Source organism: Sphaerodactylus townsendi, linkage group LG04 (genome assembly GCF_021028975.2).
Source record: "Sphaerodactylus townsendi isolate TG3544 linkage group LG04, MPM_Stown_v2.3, whole genome shotgun sequence".
Taxonomy (NCBI): domain Eukaryota; kingdom Metazoa; phylum Chordata; class Lepidosauria; order Squamata; family Sphaerodactylidae; genus Sphaerodactylus; species Sphaerodactylus townsendi.
In genome coordinates, this window is record NC_059428.1 from 9,821,421 (window position 1) to 9,840,918 (window position 19,498).

The following is a 19,498-nucleotide window of genomic DNA, read 5'->3' on the forward strand; positions in this document are numbered from 1 at the left end:
CCCCCCCCCCACCCCCCCCCCCCCCCACCCCCCCCCCCCCCCACCCCCCCCCCCCCCCACCCCCCCCCCCCCCCACCCCCCCCCCCCCCCACCCCCCCCCCCCCCCACCCCCCCCCCCCCCCACCCCCCCCCCCCCCCACCCCCCCCCCCCCCCACCCCCCCCCCCCCCCACCCCCCCCCCCCCCCACCCCCCCCCCCCCCCACCCCCCCCCCCCCCCACCCCCCCCCCCCCCCACCCCCCCCCCCCCCCACCCCCCCCCCCCCCCACCCCCCCCCCCCCCCACCCCCCCCCCCCCCCACCCCCCCCCCCCCCCACCCCCCCCCCCCCCCACCCCCCCCCCCCCCCACCCCCCCCCCCCCCCACCCCCCCCCCCCCCCACCCCCCCCCCCCCCCACCCCCCCCCCCCCCCACCCCCCCCCCCCCCCACCCCCCCCCCCCCCCACCCCCCCCCCCCCCCACCCCCCCCCCCCCCCACCCCCCCCCCCCCCCACCCCCCCCCCCCCCCACCCCCCCCCCCCCCCACCCCCCCCCCCCCCCACCCCCCCCCCCCCCCACCCCCCCCCCCCCCCACCCCCCCCCCCCCCCACCCCCCCCCCCCCCCACCCCCCCCCCCCCCCACCCCCCCCCCCCCCCACCCCCCCCCCCCCCCACCCCCCCCCCCCCCCACCCCCCCCCCCCCCCACCCCCCCCCCCCCCCACCCCCCCCCCCCCCCACCCCCCCCCCCCCCCACCCCCCCCCCCCCCCACCCCCCCCCCCCCCCACCCCCCCCCCCCCCCACCCCCCCCCCCCCCCACCCCCCCCCCCCCCCACCCCCCCCCCCCCCCACCCCCCCCCCCCCCCACCCCCCCCCCCCCCCACCCCCCCCCCCCCCCACCCCCCCCCCCCCCCACCCCCCCCCCCCCCCACCCCCCCCCCCCCCCACCCCCCCCCCCCCCCACCCCCCCCCCCCCCCACCCCCCCCCCCCCCCACCCCCCCCCCCCCCCACCCCCCCCCCCCCCCACCCCCCCCCCCCCCCACCCCCCCCCCCCCCCACCCCCCCCCCCCCCCACCCCCCCCCCCCCCCACCCCCCCCCCCCCCCACCCCCCCCCCCCCCCACCCCCCCCCCCCCCCACCCCCCCCCCCCCCCACCCCCCCCCCCCCCCACCCCCCCCCCCCCCCACCCCCCCCCCCCCCCACCCCCCCCCCCCCCCACCCCCCCCCCCCCCCACCCCCCCCCCCCCCCACCCCCCCCCCCCCCCACCCCCCCCCCCCCCCACCCCCCCCCCCCCCCACCCCCCCCCCCCCCCACCCCCCCCCCCCCCCACCCCCCCCCCCCCCCACCCCCCCCCCCCCCCACCCCCCCCCCCCCCCACCCCCCCCCCCCCCCACCCCCCCCCCCCCCCACCCCCCCCCCCCCCCACCCCCCCCCCCCCCCACCCCCCCCCCCCCCCACCCCCCCCCCCCCCCACCCCCCCCCCCCCCCACCCCCCCCCCCCCCCACCCCCCCCCCCCCCCACCCCCCCCCCCCCCCACCCCCCCCCCCCCCCACCCCCCCCCCCCCCCACCCCCCCCCCCCCCCACCCCCCCCCCCCCCCACCCCCCCCCCCCCCCACCCCCCCCCCCCCCCACCCCCCCCCCCCCCCACCCCCCCCCCCCCCCACCCCCCCCCCCCCCCACCCCCCCCCCCCCCCACCCCCCCCCCCCCCCACCCCCCCCCCCCCCCACCCCCCCCCCCCCCCACCCCCCCCCCCCCCCACCCCCCCCCCCCCCCACCCCCCCCCCCCCCCACCCCCCCCCCCCCCCACCCCCCCCCCCCCCCACCCCCCCCCCCCCCCACCCCCCCCCCCCCCCACCCCCCCCCCCCCCCACCCCCCCCCCCCCCCACCCCCCCCCCCCCCCACCCCCCCCCCCCCCCACCCCCCCCCCCCCCCACCCCCCCCCCCCCCCACCCCCCCCCCCCCCCACCCCCCCCCCCCCCCACCCCCCCCCCCCCCCACCCCCCCCCCCCCCCACCCCCCCCCCCCCCCACCCCCCCCCCCCCCCACCCCCCCCCCCCCCCACCCCCCCCCCCCCCCACCCCCCCCCCCCCCCACCCCCCCCCCCCCCCACCCCCCCCCCCCCCCACCCCCCCCCCCCCCCACCCCCCCCCCCCCCCACCCCCCCCCCCCCCCACCCCCCCCCCCCCCCACCCCCCCCCCCCCCCACCCCCCCCCCCCCCCACCCCCCCCCCCCCCCACCCCCCCCCCCCCCCACCCCCCCCCCCCCCCACCCCCCCCCCCCCCCACCCCCCCCCCCCCCCACCCCCCCCCCCCCCCACCCCCCCCCCCCCCCACCCCCCCCCCCCCCCACCCCCCCCCCCCCCCACCCCCCCCCCCCCCCACCCCCCCCCCCCCCCACCCCCCCCCCCCCCCACCCCCCCCCCCCCCCACCCCCCCCCCCCCCCACCCCCCCCCCCCCCCACCCCCCCCCCCCCCCACCCCCCCCCCCCCCCACCCCCCCCCCCCCCCACCCCCCCCCCCCCCCACCCCCCCCCCCCCCCACCCCCCCCCCCCCCCACCCCCCCCCCCCCCCACCCCCCCCCCCCCCCACCCCCCCCCCCCCCCACCCCCCCCCCCCCCCACCCCCCCCCCCCCCCACCCCCCCCCCCCCCCACCCCCCCCCCCCCCCACCCCCCCCCCCCCCCACCCCCCCCCCCCCCCACCCCCCCCCCCCCCCACCCCCCCCCCCCCCCACCCCCCCCCCCCCCCACCCCCCCCCCCCCCCACCCCCCCCCCCCCCCACCCCCCCCCCCCCCCACCCCCCCCCCCCCCCACCCCCCCCCCCCCCCACCCCCCCCCCCCCCCACCCCCCCCCCCCCCCACCCCCCCCCCCCCCCACCCCCCCCCCCCCCCACCCCCCCCCCCCCCCACCCCCCCCCCCCCCCACCCCCCCCCCCCCCCACCCCCCCCCCCCCCCACCCCCCCCCCCCCCCACCCCCCCCCCCCCCCACCCCCCCCCCCCCCCACCCCCCCCCCCCCCCACCCCCCCCCCCCCCCACCCCCCCCCCCCCCCACCCCCCCCCCCCCCCACCCCCCCCCCCCCCCACCCCCCCCCCCCCCCACCCCCCCCCCCCCCCACCCCCCCCCCCCCCCACCCCCCCCCCCCCCCACCCCCCCCCCCCCCCACCCCCCCCCCCCCCCACCCCCCCCCCCCCCCACCCCCCCCCCCCCCCACCCCCCCCCCCCCCCACCCCCCCCCCCCCCCACCCCCCCCCCCCCCCACCCCCCCCCCCCCCCACCCCCCCCCCCCCCCACCCCCCCCCCCCCCCACCCCCCCCCCCCCCCACCCCCCCCCCCCCCCACCCCCCCCCCCCCCCACCCCCCCCCCCCCCCACCCCCCCCCCCCCCCACCCCCCCCCCCCCCCACCCCCCCCCCCCCCCACCCCCCCCCCCCCCCACCCCCCCCCCCCCCCACCCCCCCCCCCCCCCACCCCCCCCCCCCCCCACCCCCCCCCCCCCCCACCCCCCCCCCCCCCCACCCCCCCCCCCCCCCACCCCCCCCCCCCCCCACCCCCCCCCCCCCCCACCCCCCCCCCCCCCCACCCCCCCCCCCCCCCACCCCCCCCCCCCCCCACCCCCCCCCCCCCCCACCCCCCCCCCCCCCCACCCCCCCCCCCCCCCACCCCCCCCCCCCCCCACCCCCCCCCCCCCCCACCCCCCCCCCCCCCCACCCCCCCCCCCCCCCACCCCCCCCCCCCCCCACCCCCCCCCCCCCCCACCCCCCCCCCCCCCCACCCCCCCCCCCCCCCACCCCCCCCCCCCCCCACCCCCCCCCCCCCCCACCCCCCCCCCCCCCCACCCCCCCCCCCCCCCACCCCCCCCCCCCCCCACCCCCCCCCCCCCCCACCCCCCCCCCCCCCCACCCCCCCCCCCCCCCACCCCCCCCCCCCCCCACCCCCCCCCCCCCCCACCCCCCCCCCCCCCCACCCCCCCCCCCCCCCACCCCCCCCCCCCCCCACCCCCCCCCCCCCCCACCCCCCCCCCCCCCCACCCCCCCCCCCCCCCACCCCCCCCCCCCCCCACCCCCCCCCCCCCCCACCCCCCCCCCCCCCCACCCCCCCCCCCCCCCACCCCCCCCCCCCCCCACCCCCCCCCCCCCCCACCCCCCCCCCCCCCCACCCCCCCCCCCCCCCACCCCCCCCCCCCCCCACCCCCCCCCCCCCCCACCCCCCCCCCCCCCCACCCCCCCCCCCCCCCACCCCCCCCCCCCCCCACCCCCCCCCCCCCCCACCCCCCCCCCCCCCCACCCCCCCCCCCCCCCACCCCCCCCCCCCCCCACCCCCCCCCCCCCCCACCCCCCCCCCCCCCCACCCCCCCCCCCCCCCACCCCCCCCCCCCCCCACCCCCCCCCCCCCCCACCCCCCCCCCCCCCCACCCCCCCCCCCCCCCACCCCCCCCCCCCCCCACCCCCCCCCCCCCCCACCCCCCCCCCCCCCCACCCCCCCCCCCCCCCACCCCCCCCCCCCCCCACCCCCCCCCCCCCCCACCCCCCCCCCCCCCCACCCCCCCCCCCCCCCACCCCCCCCCCCCCCCACCCCCCCCCCCCCCCACCCCCCCCCCCCCCCACCCCCCCCCCCCCCCACCCCCCCCCCCCCCCACCCCCCCCCCCCCCCACCCCCCCCCCCCCCCACCCCCCCCCCCCCCCACCCCCCCCCCCCCCCACCCCCCCCCCCCCCCACCCCCCCCCCCCCCCACCCCCCCCCCCCCCCACCCCCCCCCCCCCCCACCCCCCCCCCCCCCCACCCCCCCCCCCCCCCACCCCCCCCCCCCCCCACCCCCCCCCCCCCCCACCCCCCCCCCCCCCCACCCCCCCCCCCCCCCACCCCCCCCCCCCCCCACCCCCCCCCCCCCCCACCCCCCCCCCCCCCCACCCCCCCCCCCCCCCACCCCCCCCCCCCCCCACCCCCCCCCCCCCCCACCCCCCCCCCCCCCCACCCCCCCCCCCCCCCACCCCCCCCCCCCCCCACCCCCCCCCCCCCCCACCCCCCCCCCCCCCCACCCCCCCCCCCCCCCACCCCCCCCCCCCCCCACCCCCCCCCCCCCCCACCCCCCCCCCCCCCCACCCCCCCCCCCCCCCACCCCCCCCCCCCCCCACCCCCCCCCCCCCCCACCCCCCCCCCCCCCCACCCCCCCCCCCCCCCACCCCCCCCCCCCCCCACCCCCCCCCCCCCCCACCCCCCCCCCCCCCCACCCCCCCCCCCCCCCACCCCCCCCCCCCCCCACCCCCCCCCCCCCCCACCCCCCCCCCCCCCCACCCCCCCCCCCCCCCACCCCCCCCCCCCCCCACCCCCCCCCCCCCCCACCCCCCCCCCCCCCCACCCCCCCCCCCCCCCACCCCCCCCCCCCCCCACCCCCCCCCCCCCCCACCCCCCCCCCCCCCCACCCCCCCCCCCCCCCACCCCCCCCCCCCCCCACCCCCCCCCCCCCCCACCCCCCCCCCCCCCCACCCCCCCCCCCCCCCACCCCCCCCCCCCCCCACCCCCCCCCCCCCCCACCCCCCCCCCCCCCCACCCCCCCCCCCCCCCACCCCCCCCCCCCCCCACCCCCCCCCCCCCCCACCCCCCCCCCCCCCCACCCCCCCCCCCCCCCACCCCCCCCCCCCCCCACCCCCCCCCCCCCCCACCCCCCCCCCCCCCCACCCCCCCCCCCCCCCACCCCCCCCCCCCCCCACCCCCCCCCCCCCCCACCCCCCCCCCCCCCCACCCCCCCCCCCCCCCACCCCCCCCCCCCCCCACCCCCCCCCCCCCCCACCCCCCCCCCCCCCCACCCCCCCCCCCCCCCACCCCCCCCCCCCCCCACCCCCCCCCCCCCCCACCCCCCCCCCCCCCCACCCCCCCCCCCCCCCACCCCCCCCCCCCCCCACCCCCCCCCCCCCCCACCCCCCCCCCCCCCCACCCCCCCCCCCCCCCACCCCCCCCCCCCCCCACCCCCCCCCCCCCCCACCCCCCCCCCCCCCCACCCCCCCCCCCCCCCACCCCCCCCCCCCCCCACCCCCCCCCCCCCCCACCCCCCCCCCCCCCCACCCCCCCCCCCCCCCACCCCCCCCCCCCCCCACCCCCCCCCCCCCCCACCCCCCCCCCCCCCCACCCCCCCCCCCCCCCACCCCCCCCCCCCCCCACCCCCCCCCCCCCCCACCCCCCCCCCCCCCCACCCCCCCCCCCCCCCACCCCCCCCCCCCCCCACCCCCCCCCCCCCCCACCCCCCCCCCCCCCCACCCCCCCCCCCCCCCACCCCCCCCCCCCCCCACCCCCCCCCCCCCCCACCCCCCCCCCCCCCCACCCCCCCCCCCCCCCACCCCCCCCCCCCCCCACCCCCCCCCCCCCCCACCCCCCCCCCCCCCCACCCCCCCCCCCCCCCACCCCCCCCCCCCCCCACCCCCCCCCCCCCCCACCCCCCCCCCCCCCCACCCCCCCCCCCCCCCACCCCCCCCCCCCCCCACCCCCCCCCCCCCCCACCCCCCCCCCCCCCCACCCCCCCCCCCCCCCACCCCCCCCCCCCCCCACCCCCCCCCCCCCCCACCCCCCCCCCCCCCCACCCCCCCCCCCCCCCACCCCCCCCCCCCCCCACCCCCCCCCCCCCCCACCCCCCCCCCCCCCCACCCCCCCCCCCCCCCACCCCCCCCCCCCCCCACCCCCCCCCCCCCCCACCCCCCCCCCCCCCCACCCCCCCCCCCCCCCACCCCCCCCCCCCCCCACCCCCCCCCCCCCCCACCCCCCCCCCCCCCCACCCCCCCCCCCCCCCACCCCCCCCCCCCCCCACCCCCCCCCCCCCCCACCCCCCCCCCCCCCCACCCCCCCCCCCCCCCACCCCCCCCCCCCCCCACCCCCCCCCCCCCCCACCCCCCCCCCCCCCCACCCCCCCCCCCCCCCACCCCCCCCCCCCCCCACCCCCCCCCCCCCCCACCCCCCCCCCCCCCCACCCCCCCCCCCCCCCACCCCCCCCCCCCCCCACCCCCCCCCCCCCCCACCCCCCCCCCCCCCCACCCCCCCCCCCCCCCACCCCCCCCCCCCCCCACCCCCCCCCCCCCCCACCCCCCCCCCCCCCCACCCCCCCCCCCCCCCACCCCCCCCCCCCCCCACCCCCCCCCCCCCCCACCCCCCCCCCCCCCCACCCCCCCCCCCCCCCACCCCCCCCCCCCCCCACCCCCCCCCCCCCCCACCCCCCCCCCCCCCCACCCCCCCCCCCCCCCACCCCCCCCCCCCCCCACCCCCCCCCCCCCCCACCCCCCCCCCCCCCCACCCCCCCCCCCCCCCACCCCCCCCCCCCCCCACCCCCCCCCCCCCCCACCCCCCCCCCCCCCCACCCCCCCCCCCCCCCACCCCCCCCCCCCCCCACCCCCCCCCCCCCCCACCCCCCCCCCCCCCCACCCCCCCCCCCCCCCACCCCCCCCCCCCCCCACCCCCCCCCCCCCCCACCCCCCCCCCCCCCCACCCCCCCCCCCCCCCACCCCCCCCCCCCCCCACCCCCCCCCCCCCCCACCCCCCCCCCCCCCCACCCCCCCCCCCCCCCACCCCCCCCCCCCCCCACCCCCCCCCCCCCCCACCCCCCCCCCCCCCCACCCCCCCCCCCCCCCACCCCCCCCCCCCCCCACCCCCCCCCCCCCCCACCCCCCCCCCCCCCCACCCCCCCCCCCCCCCACCCCCCCCCCCCCCCACCCCCCCCCCCCCCCACCCCCCCCCCCCCCCACCCCCCCCCCCCCCCACCCCCCCCCCCCCCCACCCCCCCCCCCCCCCACCCCCCCCCCCCCCCACCCCCCCCCCCCCCCACCCCCCCCCCCCCCCACCCCCCCCCCCCCCCACCCCCCCCCCCCCCCACCCCCCCCCCCCCCCACCCCCCCCCCCCCCCACCCCCCCCCCCCCCCACCCCCCCCCCCCCCCACCCCCCCCCCCCCCCACCCCCCCCCCCCCCCACCCCCCCCCCCCCCCACCCCCCCCCCCCCCCACCCCCCCCCCCCCCCACCCCCCCCCCCCCCCACCCCCCCCCCCCCCCACCCCCCCCCCCCCCCACCCCCCCCCCCCCCCACCCCCCCCCCCCCCCACCCCCCCCCCCCCCCACCCCCCCCCCCCCCCACCCCCCCCCCCCCCCACCCCCCCCCCCCCCCACCCCCCCCCCCCCCCACCCCCCCCCCCCCCCACCCCCCCCCCCCCCCACCCCCCCCCCCCCCCACCCCCCCCCCCCCCCACCCCCCCCCCCCCCCACCCCCCCCCCCCCCCACCCCCCCCCCCCCCCACCCCCCCCCCCCCCCACCCCCCCCCCCCCCCACCCCCCCCCCCCCCCACCCCCCCCCCCCCCCACCCCCCCCCCCCCCCACCCCCCCCCCCCCCCACCCCCCCCCCCCCCCACCCCCCCCCCCCCCCACCCCCCCCCCCCCCCACCCCCCCCCCCCCCCACCCCCCCCCCCCCCCACCCCCCCCCCCCCCCACCCCCCCCCCCCCCCACCCCCCCCCCCCCCCACCCCCCCCCCCCCCCACCCCCCCCCCCCCCCACCCCCCCCCCCCCCCACCCCCCCCCCCCCCCACCCCCCCCCCCCCCCACCCCCCCCCCCCCCCACCCCCCCCCCCCCCCACCCCCCCCCCCCCCCACCCCCCCCCCCCCCCACCCCCCCCCCCCCCCACCCCCCCCCCCCCCCACCCCCCCCCCCCCCCACCCCCCCCCCCCCCCACCCCCCCCCCCCCCCACCCCCCCCCCCCCCCACCCCCCCCCCCCCCCACCCCCCCCCCCCCCCACCCCCCCCCCCCCCCACCCCCCCCCCCCCCCACCCCCCCCCCCCCCCACCCCCCCCCCCCCCCACCCCCCCCCCCCCCCACCCCCCCCCCCCCCCACCCCCCCCCCCCCCCACCCCCCCCCCCCCCCACCCCCCCCCCCCCCCACCCCCCCCCCCCCCCACCCCCCCCCCCCCCCACCCCCCCCCCCCCCCACCCCCCCCCCCCCCCACCCCCCCCCCCCCCCACCCCCCCCCCCCCCCACCCCCCCCCCCCCCCACCCCCCCCCCCCCCCACCCCCCCCCCCCCCCACCCCCCCCCCCCCCCACCCCCCCCCCCCCCCACCCCCCCCCCCCCCCACCCCCCCCCCCCCCCACCCCCCCCCCCCCCCACCCCCCCCCCCCCCCACCCCCCCCCCCCCCCACCCCCCCCCCCCCCCACCCCCCCCCCCCCCCACCCCCCCCCCCCCCCACCCCCCCCCCCCCCCACCCCCCCCCCCCCCCACCCCCCCCCCCCCCCACCCCCCCCCCCCCCCACCCCCCCCCCCCCCCACCCCCCCCCCCCCCCACCCCCCCCCCCCCCCACCCCCCCCCCCCCCCACCCCCCCCCCCCCCCACCCCCCCCCCCCCCCACCCCCCCCCCCCCCCACCCCCCCCCCCCCCCACCCCCCCCCCCCCCCACCCCCCCCCCCCCCCACCCCCCCCCCCCCCCACCCCCCCCCCCCCCCACCCCCCCCCCCCCCCACCCCCCCCCCCCCCCACCCCCCCCCCCCCCCACCCCCCCCCCCCCCCACCCCCCCCCCCCCCCACCCCCCCCCCCCCCCACCCCCCCCCCCCCCCACCCCCCCCCCCCCCCACCCCCCCCCCCCCCCACCCCCCCCCCCCCCCACCCCCCCCCCCCCCCACCCCCCCCCCCCCCCACCCCCCCCCCCCCCCACCCCCCCCCCCCCCCACCCCCCCCCCCCCCCACCCCCCCCCCCCCCCACCCCCCCCCCCCCCCACCCCCCCCCCCCCCCACCCCCCCCCCCCCCCACCCCCCCCCCCCCCCACCCCCCCCCCCCCCCACCCCCCCCCCCCCCCACCCCCCCCCCCCCCCACCCCCCCCCCCCCCCACCCCCCCCCCCCCCCACCCCCCCCCCCCCCCACCCCCCCCCCCCCCCACCCCCCCCCCCCCCCACCCCCCCCCCCCCCCACCCCCCCCCCCCCCCACCCCCCCCCCCCCCCACCCCCCCCCCCCCCCACCCCCCCCCCCCCCCACCCCCCCCCCCCCCCACCCCCCCCCCCCCCCACCCCCCCCCCCCCCCACCCCCCCCCCCCCCCACCCCCCCCCCCCCCCACCCCCCCCCCCCCCCACCCCCCCCCCCCCCCACCCCCCCCCCCCCCCACCCCCCCCCCCCCCCACCCCCCCCCCCCCCCACCCCCCCCCCCCCCCACCCCCCCCCCCCCCCACCCCCCCCCCCCCCCACCCCCCCCCCCCCCCACCCCCCCCCCCCCCCACCCCCCCCCCCCCCCACCCCCCCCCCCCCCCACCCCCCCCCCCCCCCACCCCCCCCCCCCCCCACCCCCCCCCCCCCCCACCCCCCCCCCCCCCCACCCCCCCCCCCCCCCACCCCCCCCCCCCCCCACCCCCCCCCCCCCCCACCCCCCCCCCCCCCCACCCCCCCCCCCCCCCACCCCCCCCCCCCCCCACCCCCCCCCCCCCCCACCCCCCCCCCCCCCCACCCCCCCCCCCCCCCACCCCCCCCCCCCCCCACCCCCCCCCCCCCCCACCCCCCCCCCCCCCCACCCCCCCCCCCCCCCACCCCCCCCCCCCCCCACCCCCCCCCCCCCCCACCCCCCCCCCCCCCCACCCCCCCCCCCCCCCACCCCCCCCCCCCCCCACCCCCCCCCCCCCCCACCCCCCCCCCCCCCCACCCCCCCCCCCCCCCACCCCCCCCCCCCCCCACCCCCCCCCCCCCCCACCCCCCCCCCCCCCCACCCCCCCCCCCCCCCACCCCCCCCCCCCCCCACCCCCCCCCCCCCCCACCCCCCCCCCCCCCCACCCCCCCCCCCCCCCACCCCCCCCCCCCCCCACCCCCCCCCCCCCCCACCCCCCCCCCCCCCCACCCCCCCCCCCCCCCACCCCCCCCCCCCCCCACCCCCCCCCCCCCCCACCCCCCCCCCCCCCCACCCCCCCCCCCCCCCACCCCCCCCCCCCCCCACCCCCCCCCCCCCCCACCCCCCCCCCCCCCCACCCCCCCCCCCCCCCACCCCCCCCCCCCCCCACCCCCCCCCCCCCCCACCCCCCCCCCCCCCCACCCCCCCCCCCCCCCACCCCCCCCCCCCCCCACCCCCCCCCCCCCCCACCCCCCCCCCCCCCCACCCCCCCCCCCCCCCACCCCCCCCCCCCCCCACCCCCCCCCCCCCCCACCCCCCCCCCCCCCCACCCCCCCCCCCCCCCACCCCCCCCCCCCCCCACCCCCCCCCCCCCCCACCCCCCCCCCCCCCCACCCCCCCCCCCCCCCACCCCCCCCCCCCCCCACCCCCCCCCCCCCCCACCCCCCCCCCCCCCCACCCCCCCCCCCCCCCACCCCCCCCCCCCCCCACCCCCCCCCCCCCCCACCCCCCCCCCCCCCCACCCCCCCCCCCCCCCACCCCCCCCCCCCCCCACCCCCCCCCCCCCCCACCCCCCCCCCCCCCCACCCCCCCCCCCCCCCCCCCCCCCCCCCCCCCACCCCCCCCCCCCCCCACACCCACCCCCCCACCCCCCCCCCCCCCCACCCCCCCCCCCCCCCCCCCCCCCCCCCCCCCCCCCACCCACCCCCCACACCCCCCCCACACACCCCCCCCCCCCCCCCCCACCCCCCCCCCCCCCCACCCCCCTCCCCCCCCACACCCCCCCCCCCCCAGCCCCCCCCCCCCCCCCGCCCCCCCCCCCAACCCCCCCCCCCCCCCCCCCCCCCCCCCCCCCACCCCCCCCCCCCCCCACCACCCCCCGCCCCCACACCCCCCCCCCCCCTGACGACTCAGCCTGGCAGGCCGGGCTCCATCTGTATTGCTTTCCAGCGACAGCCAACTGGCAGGGTATTATTTCATTTACCTGCACGTCACTCAACCTGAGCGAGTGGCATCTACTCCAGGTGCCCTGTGGGAATCTGCCATCCATTTTGATCAGGCCCTGGTGCACGCCGGTATCATCAGCACAGCCGGGCTGAATGTCAGGCGGCGGGCTGAGCCGCTTGTAATCACCGGAGGTGGGCAGAGCGAGGCATTAATAACTGCACGGTGACATTCCCTCATACCTCGTTCGCCTCAGGACATTCATAGCACTTTTTGGCAGGCCTTATCTTCAGATTGGAGAAGGCCTCGGAGGTGATTTAAACAAGTGTGAGGAACCAACTGACACCTCTATCCAGCCACTGTGGTTGGGAGTTACAGATTTCTGAGAGCTCTGAGGTTTCATATTTACCTCAGAACATGGGGGCCAGACCCTGTTACCCCTTGCAATATTATCTGGTTTTATGGTTGTGAGGATGAGTGCTTGGTATAGTAGGGAGGGAGGAAGACTCACTCTAACAACATTCTGGCTATACAACCAGAAGTGATGTCACTTCAACCTGGGATGCTCTAGAATTCGACTCAAAACTCTATGGTTTTCGCTACAGAGTTTGGGTTGGTTCCTAAACCACCATGGAGTGTGGTAACATCACTTTGGTTTACGGAACAGGAAGTGACATTCTGGCTGCGAGGGGTGCCATTTTGGGCTGCCCATTTCCCCAGCCGCAGCTCGATAGGCCTATTGATTGAGTCAAGGCAGGCAGCGGTGTCTTCTCTCTGTGATACACCTCTGAAGATGCCAGCCACAGATGCAGGCAAAATGTTAGGAACAAGATGTACCAGACCATGGCCACACGGCCCGGAAAGCCCACCACAACTGGTTGAGTCCAGCCACGAAAGCCTTCGAAAATGGGACTGTTGTTCTTCAACATAAGACACAGGTGTCAAACTCGCGGCTCTCCAGATGTTATGGACTACAGTTCCCATCATCCCCTACCAGCACGATGCTGGCAGGGGATGACGGGAACTGTAGTCCATAACATCTGGAGGGCCACGAGTTTGACACCTATGACGTAAGATGTCTCGACCTCCGACAACATAGGTGTGAAACTCACAGCCCTTCAGATGTTATGGACTACAGTTCCCATCATCCCCTACCAGCAATGTGCTGGCAGGGGATGACGGAAACTGTAGTCCATAACATCTGGAGGGCCGCGAGTTTGACACCTATGACGTAAGATGTCTCGACCTCCGACAACATAGGTGTGAAACTCACAGCCCTTCAGATGTTGCGGATCGAAGTTCATCCCCGCCAGCAATGCTGGCAGGGGATGACGGGACCGTAGTCCATAACATCTGAGGGCCGCTGGCGACACCTATGGTAAGATGTCTCGAATTTATCGGGCCTAGGTGTGAAACTCATATGGACTTCGTTCTTCATCCCCTACCAGCAATGTGCTGGCAGGGGATGACGGAAACTGTAGTCCATAACATCTGGAGGGCCGCGAGTTTGACACCTATGACGTAAGATGTCTCGACCTCCTACAACATAGGTGTGAAACTCACAGCCCTCCAGATGTTATGGACTTCAGTTCCCATCATCCCCTGCCAGCAATGTGCTGGCAGGGGATGACGGGGACTGTAGTCCATAACATCTGGAGGGCCGCGAGTTTGACACCTATGTCCTACAACAACTTGGTTGCAAAATTCTGATGCAACATTCCCCCCCCCCCCACCCACCCAGGATAGTCCAGCAAATTCCATGAAGTGCAGCAAGCAACCCCTCCCACCTTGACCTGATACCATTATTTTTTTTAAAAAAAGGATAAGAAAGAAAGGAGCAGGGAGAGAAAGTGAAAATTCTTCCCTGGTTGGCTTACCTATGTCTGAAATCTTTATTTCTGACAGTAGAGCAGGAAAGCAGAAGGGAGTCGAGAGAGAGAGAGACAGAAAGAGAGAGGGAGGGAGGAAGGGAGGGAGGGAGAGGAGCAGAGACAGGGTTAGTGGCTGAGCTCCCAGCACGATTAGCAGGCTGAAAACTTGACGGTAACAACTGCGCCATAAAGCAGTCGGCAATCATAAATAAAGACTTAACAAGCCCGACACTGACACATTTCACACGGGAGATTACTTGTCAGAGAACGGATGTGGACGCTCCTGCCCGTCAACGGGAAAGTTGTATTTTGGCTGCTGTTTGATTTGCGGTGGTGAGTCTCGTGGGGGGTACAGTGGTCTTCCAAGCTTGCCTATTCCCCCACGATTTGCTTCCACCTGTACACTTCATTTCTCCGGACAAGACTTCCTCGTCCTTCGGGACGATCATGCAAATCTCAGGAGCAGTCACACTGTCATTCCCCACAGCCCCTCCCCCACAAACCCTCCTGAATATCATGCCATGACAAATACATGGGCCACCCAGCCCATGACCAAAATCCGTGAACTTTGCACTCTGCCGTAAAAGGTCTGATGGCACTCTTCCCCAAAAGCAAGGAGCCCTACATGGCTTCTGTCTTCTCCCCTACGTTCCTTCCCAGGAATTAAGATGACAGGGACAAGACCTCCAGACTGTCCCATCAATCAAAGAAGCTCACCGCAGGGCCTTTTTGGTGGCAGCCCCGTTATTATACAACAGGACTTCCGATCTTCAGGAGGCAGCTGGATGGTTTTATTTAGGGCTGCATTTGGTTATATGTAGTAGCTGGTGCCATCCTGGGCAGAGTTACACCTTCCTCAGCCTGTTGACTTCAATGGAATTAGGTTTAAGACTGCACTGTTAATGTAAGTGAAAGGCCCTTCGTAACAAATGGGTCTTCAACCTAGTTCAGAAGGGCCTCAGGGAGACAGTCACTCCAGGGACGTAAGTATAGATTTTTTTAGGGGGGGTGGGGTTGGGGGTGGGGCCACTCTTCTTCTTCTAAACTGAGGACCTCAGATTCTCCCTTTAAATCCATGCTGAAGGGGGTGAATTTAAAAGGAGAATCTGGGGAAATTTGGGGGGTGCCTGCTGTCAGGGGTGCAATGGTTAAGCTAGAACAGGGGTAGGGAACCTGCGGCTCTCCAGATGTTCAGGAACTACAATTCCCATCAGCCCCTACCAGCATGGCCAATTGGCCATGCTGAAAGAGGCTGATGGGAATTGTAGTTCCTGAACATCTGGAGAGCCGCAGGTTCCCTACCCCTGAGCTAGAAGCACCAAAATTTCAGGGTATCTTTAGGAGTCTCTCCGAATGATACCACCCAGGTTTGGTTCAGGGGGTCCAAAGTTATGGACCCTCAAAGGTGTAGCCCCATCTTCTATTAGCTCTCATTGGAAACAATGGAGGATGGGGGCACCCCCTTTGGGAGTCCATAACTTTGGACCTCCTAAACCAAACCTCACCAAACCCGGGTGGTATCATCAGGAGAGTCCCCCAAACAATCCCTGAAATTTTGGTGCTGCTAGCCCAAACAATGCACCCCCTGCAGGCCATAAACCGGAAAAGCACTAAAATATTTTTAAAACCCACAAACGGGTAGGTGGAGCTTCGGACATGAATGGGGTTTTTTTCAAACCCGAGAACCCCCCCTTACCTACATCTATGAGTCACTCTCTACTCCTAGGGGACGGTATTCCAAAAAAAGGGGGAACCAAGAAGCCGTTCTCTCTTTGAGTCCCTTTAATTGGTGGAAAACTCCCTGCTCGGGAAGAAAACGCCAAAGTCGAATCGAGGGAGTGGAACCATGAGGAGCCAATGGTTTACAAACTAGGGTTAACATCCCTGGGGGTGGGAGATTCCTGGAGATTGGAGGGTGGGGTTGGAGTATGGACGTGGCAGGGTTTGAGGTATGGAGGGAACTCAGCGAGTTATAATTCCTCAAGATTTTGGAGTGGAGCCCAGCGAAGGGTGGGATATCAGCATGGAATGATAGCACAGAACAGGGGTCCCCGATGTGGTGCCACGGCCAGAGGCATATCGGGGGGAAATGGCGCCCAGAGACAACTCCTTCTCCGGGCGCCCCTCCACACACCCCATGCTTGGGGGCAGGGCTCGGGGGCGTGTGGCTGGGGCACATGCCGTTTGGTCATGGGGGGGGGGCATCTGGCGCCCTTCCACATAACCAAGAGACCTGTGCCCGGGGACATGGGTGATCCCATGTCCTTATAGTCCAGTGGTTCTCAACCTTCCTAATTCCACGATCCTGTAATACAGTTCCTCATATTGTGGTGACCTCCAACCATAAAATTATTTGTGTCTTGGTTCCTAAGACCATCGGAAATATGTGTTTTCCGATGGTCTTAGGCGACCCCTGTGAAAGGGTCGTTCGATCCCCAAAGGGGTTGTGACCCACAGGTTGAGAACCGCTGATATAGTCCATATGCTTCTGGCCACACTGTTACCGATACCCACCAAGCGTTTTTAGGAAGTGAGTGGGGCCCAGTGAGGTTTTTCCCAGCGAGGCTTTCGATTGGCCACTGGAGTTTTGATTGGCTGCGTAGATTTTTTTAAAAGTCGATTCAGTCATGGCTGCCACCATAGCCCAAAGATGTTCACTACCTTATGGTGAACGTTTGCGAGAAAATGTTTTCGGACAACAGTCTCTTTTTAAAAGGCCTCCTGTTAAACAGAACTTCTTCCTGAAATATTGAGGCAGCCAATCTGTAGCTGAACCCACCGCTCTGTGCCAGAATTGTGCCCCCAGACTCAAAATGGTTGGGGACCCCGGCACAAAGTTCACACTCCAAACCAGCCGTTTTATCCAGGAGATTGGATCTCTGTAGTCTGGAAATCAATTGTAATTCGGGGGAGGAGGGGGTTGTCTCCAGGCCCCACCTGGAGGTTGGCAACTGTACTGCAAAATGGGCCTTACAGTCGGCTTTAAGTTAAACCCAAGCGTGTTCTGCCGGTCACTGTGTCTCTTTGTTTTGTAGGAAGGTACCAGATGCTTTACTGCACGAGATTCAAAAAGCGGCCACAGGAGGGCGACACCGAGGCCGCTTCCAGGATTCTTGAGCAAAGTCCGCCCCCCTTGCTGCAAGTTTCACGTTATATAATTTGTTATGATTGATTTTAATTTTTTTTGGGGGGGGGGGGATAAAAGTTTCACTCTTTACAGGTAAAAACAGGGAACCGCGAGCAAAAGTCACACACCTCCCCTAGCGGCAATCTTTTTGAAACCTTGCTTTGTTATCGTTTCTGTCCCCACCCCCTGCAATGCAGGCCACCAATCCTCCATAGAGAAACTGGTGTTCATCTCCAAGGGAATGCTTCTTTGTAAAGGCACTGTTTTTGTTTTTTTTTAAACCCTCAATTTGTGCCAAAAAAATTGCAACCCTCGGTCCGCAGATGGCTGTCGAGTCGGGGCAAGCTGGACAGGAAGTCAGCTCAGCTTCCCTTTGACAGGATCTGGGGAAATGGAGCACAGAAGAAGTAGGAAGGATCGTGGGAGGGAGTTTGTCGTTCGGTCGTGGGCTTCAGGGTATCGGGTTGACCTTTTTGGAATCTGTGGAGTCTTGATTCAGGGTCTTGACCCGTGGAGCCTGGGCGGGTGGGGGGTACCTGGTGCCCCCCCCCCCAAAAAAGCACACTGATCAGCCATTTCCAAATCTCTGATGTTCCCCAGCCCTCAGGAAATCTGGCTTGCCCCAGCCTGGTGGAAAACTCTGCACGAGAACACCGGGGCCCTGCGGGACTTAATGCAGTTCTGCAGGACCTCTAAGACAGAGCCGTTCCGCCAGCCAGCCATATGGTTGAGGCAGCTACGGTTAACATCGAAGGCTTACCCACCAACATCAGTTACAATCCCCTCGCTGGGGTGGGTTCCACACTGAAAGATTTGCAGTGCAGATGCCACGTGGGTGGTTCATGTGGGTGGAGCAGCAGCGGCGCAGGAGGTTAAGAGCTCGTGTATCTAATCTGGAGGAAGCGGGTTTGATTCCCAGCTCTGCCGCCTGAGCTGAGGAGGCTTATCTGGGGAATTCAGATTAGCCTGCGCACTCCCACACACACCAGCTGGGTGACCTTGGGCTAGTCACAGCTTCTCGGAGCTCTCTCAGCCACACCTACCTCACAGGGTGTTTGTTGTGAGGGGGGAAGGGCAAGGAGATTGTCAGCCCCTTTGAGTCTCCTGCAGGAGAGAAAGGGGGGATATAAATCCAAACTCCTCCTCCTCCTCCTCCTCCTCTTCTTCTTCTTCCTCTTCTTTTTCCTCTTCTTCTTCTTCTTCTTCTTCTTCCTCTTCTTCATGCTTTTGTGGGATGTATATTATTTATTGTTTTCTATGTATGTTTTACAAGCCCAAAAGGGGGGAGCATATTAAATTTAATAAATAAAATAAAAATCTGATTGACAGCATATCTCCGGAGGCTTGGAAGGAGGGCTTTCTTAGGCCCAGTACCTGTTCTAACTAGAGACCCAGCAGAACAACTTGAGTCCTTCTGCCCTGCCAAGCATGTACCTGACCACTGACCTGCAGCATCTCCTGCGAATCCAATCTACTTTTGCTAGGAGCCAGGGTGGTGTTGTGGTTAAGAGCAGGTGGATTCTAATCTGGAGAACTGGGTTTGAATTCCCACTCCTCCACCTGAGTGGCAGAGGCTTATCTGGTGGAGTGGGGAATCGAACCTAGTTCTCCGTATTAGCCACTCAGGTGGAGGAGTGAGGAATCAAACTCATTTCTCTATATTAGACTCCACCATTCTTAACCACGATACCACGCTGGCCCCATCAGGTAGCTGCAAGAAAAATGCACGCTGAACTTCAAAGTCCACAAGAAGAAGGAGTTTGTATTTATACCCCACCTTACCCTCCTGTAAGGAGACTCAAGGTGGCTTATAAGCTCCTTTCCCTTCCTCTCCCCACAGCAGATACCTGGTGAGGTAGGTGGGGCTGAGAGAGTCCTGAGAGAACGGTGACTAGCCCAAGGTCACCCAGCAAGAATGTAGGAGTGCAGAAATACATCTGGCTCACCAGATAAGCCTCTGCCACTCAGGTGGAAGAGCTGGGAATCAAACCCGGTTCTCCAGATTAGATCTCTACTTGAAGCCCTGAAGAGCTGCTGCCCGTCTGACTAGACCAGCGTTCCCCAATGTGGTGCCCACGGGCACTGCCCTGCCCACCAACAGCTTTCCTGGCACCCCCCAAGTGGTTTAAAAGGTGGGTGAGGCTTTGGCCCAGTACTGCTTCTGGCAAGCCGTGTGCAGGCAAGAAAGTATTTTTAAACAATATTTTTATTTTAAAAGGGGTTCCGTTAAGCACAGCATCTACCTAAAATGCTGAAAGGGGCTACCACTAGGGGTATGCATAACCTCACTCCTTAACCTTCTGTGGCTGGCACCGCCTCGTGCAGCGGCCATTTTGTGGTTGTGCCCTCCACAGCGTGCCAGGGTTTGAAAGATGCCCGTAGGCCAGACCTTTCAAGTAGACCAGTGATGGCGAACCTTTTTGAGACCGAGTGCCCAAATTGCAACCCAAACCCCACTTATTTATTGTAAAGTGCCAACCCGGCAATTTAACCTGAATGCTGAGGTTTCAGTTTAGAAAAAAATCAGTTGGCTCCGTCTTCCTCCGCCCCACCCGCTCGAGCAGGGGCCAGCCTGCTCTAGTCTCCAGCAAGTCCTGCGTGCATTGCTCTGTGCCTCTCTAGCATCTCTGCCTCCTCTGCGCCCCCACCCCCCACTCCCCGGGCCGCAGCCACAGGCACCAGCCCGCCAGCCGAGTCCTCCCTGCTCACTGCGCATGTCGTGCTCAGTGGCCCAGGCCA

The 19,498-nt window shown here is 76.7% G+C and overlaps 1 protein-coding gene across 1 annotated transcript in view; it reads right to left on the bottom strand.

Annotated features, from left to right (window-relative positions):
- TENM4 (teneurin transmembrane protein 4) overlaps positions 1-19,498 on the bottom strand; it is a 116,538-nt gene that overhangs the window by 39,719 nt on the left and 57,321 nt on the right. The window contains exon 10 of the mRNA XM_048494008.1: positions 13,639-13,659. Within this exon, the coding sequence (XP_048349965.1) occupies positions 13,639-13,659 (21 nt within the window). The remainder of the gene's footprint in view (positions 1-13,638; positions 13,660-19,498) is intronic.